Source organism: Cibotium barometz, chromosome 28 (assembly GCF_041138505.1).
Source record: "Cibotium barometz isolate CiBa-2024 chromosome 28, ASM4113850v1, whole genome shotgun sequence".
NCBI classification, from domain to species: domain Eukaryota; kingdom Viridiplantae; phylum Streptophyta; class Polypodiopsida; order Cyatheales; family Cibotiaceae; genus Cibotium; species Cibotium barometz.
This window is the reverse complement of record NC_141073.1, coordinates 19,746,286-19,752,613: the sequence shown is the minus strand read 5'-3', so window position 1 is coordinate 19,752,613 and position 6,328 is coordinate 19,746,286. Positions and strand designations below refer to the sequence as shown.

At 38.1% G+C, this 6,328-nt stretch overlaps 1 protein-coding gene across 1 annotated transcript; it reads left to right on the top strand.

Annotated features, from left to right (window-relative positions):
- Positions 1-1,617: 1,617 nt before the first annotated feature.
- LOC147622622 (protein transport protein Sec61 subunit gamma-like) lies at positions 1,618-6,019 on the top strand. The gene is made up of 3 exons (XM_086822593.1): positions 1,618-1,760; positions 5,772-5,821; positions 5,904-6,019. The coding sequence occupies exons 1-3, from the start codon at positions 1,618-1,620 to the stop codon at positions 6,017-6,019; spliced, it is 309 nt and encodes a 102-aa protein (XP_086678719.1).
- The last annotated feature ends 309 nt before the right edge of the window (positions 6,020-6,328 follow it).

Below are 6,328 nucleotides of genomic sequence, written 5' to 3'. Positions count from 1 at the left end.
ACCACGATATGGAAACATGATCACGACCAATTATATATCCCAATCGCGATAAAGAGATGAGATCTCATATGTTCATATATCTCAATCAAGATACAAATTTGTATCATCTAGTCCATCCATTTACCTCGATACAGAGATGGATCCTGACTATTGATGTATCTCGATCGAGATACGTAGTTCGAATCAGAGCCGTCCATGTACCTCGATCGAGATACGTAGTTTGAATCGAAGCGGTCCATGTATCTACATCAAGATATGTAGTTTGAATCAAAGTCATCCATGTATCTTGATCCAGATATTTTTGACAAATCAAAGCCATTTAATATTGGACCAATCCTATAGTCAAGCATACATCGGGACCCTTCATTTAATAAACCCTAAAACGACAAATACATCGGGGTCGTTCATCTTGCAAACCCTAAAATGTACGCCACCAAACCTGGCTCGAGATTAGAAAATCGCTAAGTTTTTTTCCCCCTCTCATTCCCTATAATGTGATGTTATCATTTGGTATTGGAATGTTCATATATTGGTCTTTGGGGCATGGGTTTAATAAATAAGTGTGAAATGGGCCAAGGTATGTAAGACAATGGGGCTGATAGTTGTAAAGGAACCTTCTAATATCTTTTATGAATACACATTACCTTGATGCCTATGGCACAAGAATCCATAGTGAGCTTGAACATTTATAGTTTCCTATTAGGAAAGCTATACATAATAAATGACTCAATACAATGTCCACAGAAGCTTAAACTGCCCTCAAAATACTATGCATTCTCATCATTATAGAATCTAGTAGAACTGGTTAGTGATCAGGGTGGACACTTCCTAAACCAAGTTATCCAAAATCTTATTGATATCATATGATTTTTCATGAAAAGTTGGCACTTCATAATTTCGTATAATAATTTTCATAAATTTTCGTTGTAGAAAGTGTGTAGAATGTTTTGTTAAGACATCTGACTTGTTTTGATAAAATTTCGTGTTGTAGAAAATTTTTGCTTTTTGTCATTTTGAGATATCCATTTTCGTGGGTGACTTTTGATTAGGTTAAAGGTGGAATTAGGCGTAGTTTTATATGAGGGAGTTTTTCTGTTTTGTACCTAGAACAACTTTGCTCCAATGAAATCTTTGTGATTCACATTATTTCATATTAGTATCTTGACTCTAAAGTGGGTTTTGAGTGGTTTTGTGCTAAAAATGTGCCTAGATTTTCTTGTCCACACATTGCAAGTCTTAAACGGAGGTCAAGAATGAAGGTATAGCCTTGAACAAAGAGATAGAAAGTCAAAGAGGAGGATGGAATGTTCAAGATGAGCTGTTGAACATCCTCATCGGATCACCGAGGCGCAAATGGCGCACCATGAAAAAGGTTTGTTTTCCCAGTGGGAATGATGACCGCATATGAAGAAAGATTTAAGAACACATTTTTTCCACCAAAAAGGGTGACAAAGCTAAAAATATGGCACACGGATCGAGAAATCTCCAAAAAGGGCTACTTTTGGTTTTTGACGTGAAGAAGAGGAATACACAGAAAATTGAAGAAGAGATTGAGATTACGTGTGTGAGTGTGAGTGCGAGCTTTTCATGAGAGTGAGAGTGCCGTCGAAGGCCACAATGCGTCTGAACCTGAGTGTGAGTCAAAGCTCAACCGACGTTTGTTCCAGCAGCAAACGACTTGCCCCTCCTGGCGCCAGAGTTTATTCCAGCTGCAATGAGATGGGCATACATCTACGTGTATCAACCTCTGCCTCCTCAATGTTATGAGTTCGATCTGCAAAATACACAAGACCCCCGGACCACCCTAATGATCCGGTACATTCCGAATCAGTGCAGGTAATTCTTTCTTTTTTTTCTTTCATTTCTCCGTCAAGTAATCCACAAATTTGATCACGTGAAGACTAATCTTCAAGCTTTGTTAAGATCATACTAACTCTAACACCGCCATTCGTGCGATCTTCACCAAATACAAAGAAAAAAAAAGTTTTTTTTCGAAATTTTTAAGCGCATAATATGCTAGTTTGATTAAGAAAACTCCCAAGTCACATGGTATTTATGAACATCACCCCATACTAGAGTCACTCGTTACGTTAGTTGTTGTAAGAGAGCTTGGATGCAAAGGTTAATTATCTTTGGACCAAGTACTGTTCAAAGGAGGGTCAATTTGGAAGCTTGAGTGAAAAACATGATTAATATCAAATTAATTGTGTTGTTGATGATGAAAACTATAGCCAAACCAAGCTTTTGGAACTACTTGACCAACACTGTTGGCAGTGCAACGTGAATGAGCTCGATTAGCACGGACCTGTAGGCAACCTGAATGCCTATGATTTTGTGTACCTCCCTGTCGACTTTAGATCGTAAGTACTGCTGATTGATGTTATCATTATAAATTCACGCGTTCACATGTGATAAAAAACTGTATAGAGTAACTGTGTCCTGATAAGCAGTGCTTGGAAAGATGAGAAATATTTAGAAGAGTTATACTCTTTGTGTGCATGCTATTTTTTTTAAATTTGTTGTAGGAACAGCACGTTGAATTTAGGATTCGCATTTGTCAACTTTACCAAATCTTCAGCGACCACAAACCTTTATCGGGCCTACCACAATAGGCAGAGGTGGCCAACATTTCGTATAAGAAAAATATGCCAAATCACATATGCTGGCGTCCAAGTAAGTGTATTAACAAATATGAATATATTATCGGCATGCTAAATAGGATTATAAAGCTGAGCTTATAAAGCTTATTAATTATTAACTAGGTGGCTGAGCGTATAAAGCTTTACTATAATATATGCTTACTTTAGTTCTCATTGCCTCACACACAATCTTCAATCACATATGGCTCATGACCACGAGTCCCAGTAATTATTTCATGTTATGGAGCTTACTATGCATCTAAATATAATCTAGCTAGCTTATAGGTTAGGGAAGCTTACTATACTTCTCATTGCTTTGCGTAGCTAAACTTAAGAATTAACTAACCAGCAAGCAAATTAGCATCTATGCTTACCTGAGTTTTTACTCACGCATGCACATAATTTTGGGCCATTGATTGCATGCAGGGTCTTACAGCACTCCATTCACATTTTCAAAGATCAAACATTGTATGTGATCGGCCAGAATTCTTGCCGGTCATGTTTGCACCGCCTCGAAATGGGATAAGGCCGCCTTCAGAAGCTAGGGTCCTCATACGAAGACCATTCTTAAATGATCCATCGTAACTCAAAAACATGAAGGACAATATCTGCCAATGTAAATATGCTTTTAGTTATGTTTTTTTTTTGTTTTGACGATGGGATCACTAATTTTACTAGCATTCATTTGAGATATTTCATTGGAGGGGGAAGGGAAACATGTAAGGTATTCTCATTTTCATCTTTGTAAGTCATGGATAAGATGCATAATATGGTTGATGCCAACTGGCAAGTGGTTTTGTTACAACTCTCCCAAATTTCCTAACTATTTTAGAATTTGAATGGTTCTGCATATTTCTCATCAAAGAGATCTATACGTAGGCTATATGGATTGAGCTCTATGCATAACCTCTATGCATAGAGCTATGTAGCTCTATATGCATAAGAGACTTACACAGATAGATCATTTAGGTAGAGCTCTTTGAATAAGCTATATGCATAGATACCATGAATAGCGCTATGCGTAGAGCTTTATCCACCAGACAGAGCTAAGTACATAGAGCTAAATTCCACTTTTGTGTTGTTTTCATCTATTCAGGCACCTGAACCAATGTTTTCAGTATCCATCATGCGACGTTTGGATTGGGAGAGGCTGTTTCATGTCTTTCTGGATGAATCACATGATAAACCCAATAGTGCCTTAATGCAACAAAACAAGCCTGCATGGTTTTTTCCAATTTATAATGCACGTTAGATATTGTTTGTAGGGTTAGAAGAATTAATCTATGATAGAGAGAGAAGCTCTGGGAATGGTGTATTTTATCAACAAGTTTAGGCATTATCTTTTGGGCACTCGTGATTGTTTTTCATATCAATCACCATGCATGAATTTATTTGGTAAGCATGCCTAATCTTAGAGGCAAGTTGGCAAGATGGATGTTTCTTGCATGTTGTACGAGCTCAAGTCCACCATTAAACATATATCTAGAGATGAACATGTAGTTGTTGCTGATAGAATTCAAAGAGGCAACAACTTGTGTTTCAAATCAATTTTCTGATGCATACTTGTTTATTCTTGATATTCCACCAAATACATGGTATCATGAGATGTTCTTGATAAATACATCATTCCTAAAAGGTATGAGTAGAGATCATTGAAAGAGACTCGCCTTTCGAAGTAAAACATTTACATTTGGTAGGACAATTATACAAGATGGAGGTGGATTAAATAGATCTATATGTAGGCTATATGGTTTGAGCTCATGCATAACCTCTATGCATAGAGCTATGTAGCTCTATATGCATAAAGACTTACACATATAGATCATTTAGGTAGAGCTCTTTGAATAAGCTATATGCATAGATACCATGAATAGCGCTATGCATAGAGCTTTATCCACCACCACAGAGCTAAGTACATAGATCTAAATTCCACTTTGTGTTGTTTTTATCTATTCAGGCACCTAAAACGATGTTATCAGTACCCATCATGCAACCTTTGGATTGGGAGAGCCTGTTTCATGTCTTTGTGGATGAATCACATGATAAACCTGATAGTGCCTTAATGCAACAAAATAAGCCTGTATTGTTTTTCCAATTTATAATGCGCATTAGATATTGTTTGTAGGGTTAGAAGAATTAATCTATGATAGAGAGAGAAGCTCTGGGAGTGATGTGTTTTATCAACAAGTTTAGGCTTATCTTTTGGGCACTCGCGATTGTTTTTCATATCAATCACCATGCATTAATTTATTTGGTAAGCATGCCTAATCTTAGAGGCAAGTTGGCAAGATGGATGTTGCTTGCATGCTGTAGGAGCTCAAGTTCACCATTAAACATATATCTAGAGATGAACATGTAGTTGCTGATAGAATTTAGAGAGGCAACAACTCGTGTTTCAAATCAGTTTTCTGATGCATACTTGTTTATTCTTGATATTCCACCAGATACATGGTATCATGAGATGTTCTTGATAAATGCATCATTCCTAAAAGGCATGAGTAGAGATCATTGAAAGAGACTCTCACTTCGAAGCAAAACATTTACATTTGGTAGGACAAATATACAAGATGGAGGTGGATTAAATCTTGAGGTGGTGTGTTCCAAGTCATGAGAAGATAGCAGTAATCAAGTAATCACAGAAGCTCATCAATGAATCAATGGAAGGCATTTTTTCTTATAAATCGAAGAGAGAAACAACTCCCAGGTGGTCTTATGGTAACCGACCGTGCTGAAATATGTTTGGTAATTTGTCAAAGCCTGTGCGTTTTTCTAAAGATTAGGGTAAGCAAATGTAGCACGAAAAAATGCCACATCAGCCATTTTCTTCATCCTTTCTGCAGAAAAGGCCAAATGATATAAGCAAGAGGCTAGCTATTGAGGTACTCGCAGCCGTGACAATATATGTATTACGCGATCTAGCATCTTGCAGGCTTTCTCGCGAAAATTAGTCCGAAGCTGGCCGTGGAGCCATTCCGCCCCAAATTGCATATATGCACCAGCCTATGTTAATATAGCGCACACATCCTTGTTAAGGAATCAGTTGCAATATTATCGTTATAAACTGACGCAGTCCGCGGGATTCAGCCCATCAAAGACCTCGCTGTGCAGGCAGTGCAGAGTAGTGCTGTGAAGCCTATACAACGTGCGCATCCTTAGGCGATGCCGCAAACCAGACCATACAGGTATAAATACGCGTCATGTAATCTAGGGCATTAATGTAACTTACGCACCTGCAGCTCTAACTTCGTCTGCCCGTGTTGGCAGAGTTCACGAAAGTCGCCTCCCGAACAGCGGTCGGCTTCGTGGAAATAGGCTTCCTGGGTTTTTTTGTGAAGCTCATCTTCATCCCCATCAACAATCTTATCGTGGGCTCCGGTTGATATAGCCGTCGGCCTCAGAATAAGCGGTCCAATTGGCAACCAATGAGGCTTTTGAAGCGCTGATGAATCTATAACATCCATTTTTGCGGTCAAGTTTGTAGAGACGATCTGTTAAAGTTAAAGGTTGCCAGAACCTTTATGACGTAGATCTTCGCTTTATAACCTTTTACTTTACACGCCTCAGTCCGTTAGAACCACTTTCTTGTATATAATTTTCTTCAAAAGGCTAAAATTTCAAGGCCTACCCTAACCATCAATTTAAAGGCGTAAACTAGCTTGACCTTTGAAAATCAACTAAATATGAATATT

What these genes read in the sequence shown, in the direction of transcription:
- LOC147622622 (XM_086822593.1), top strand. Translation starts at nt 1,618, where the DNA reads ATGCGTCTGAACCTGAGTGTGAGTCAAAGCTCAACCGACGTTTGTTCC. An exon ending in TCAACCTCTGCCTCCTCAAT is followed by an intron (nt 1,761 to 5,771) that starts GTTATGAGTTCG and finishes AGTGCTGTGAAG; the next exon opens with CCTATACAACGTGCGCATCC. An exon ending in CCGCAAACCAGACCATACAG is followed by an intron (nt 5,822 to 5,903) that starts GTATAAATACGC and finishes CCGTGTTGGCAG; the next exon opens with AGTTCACGAAAGTCGCCTCC.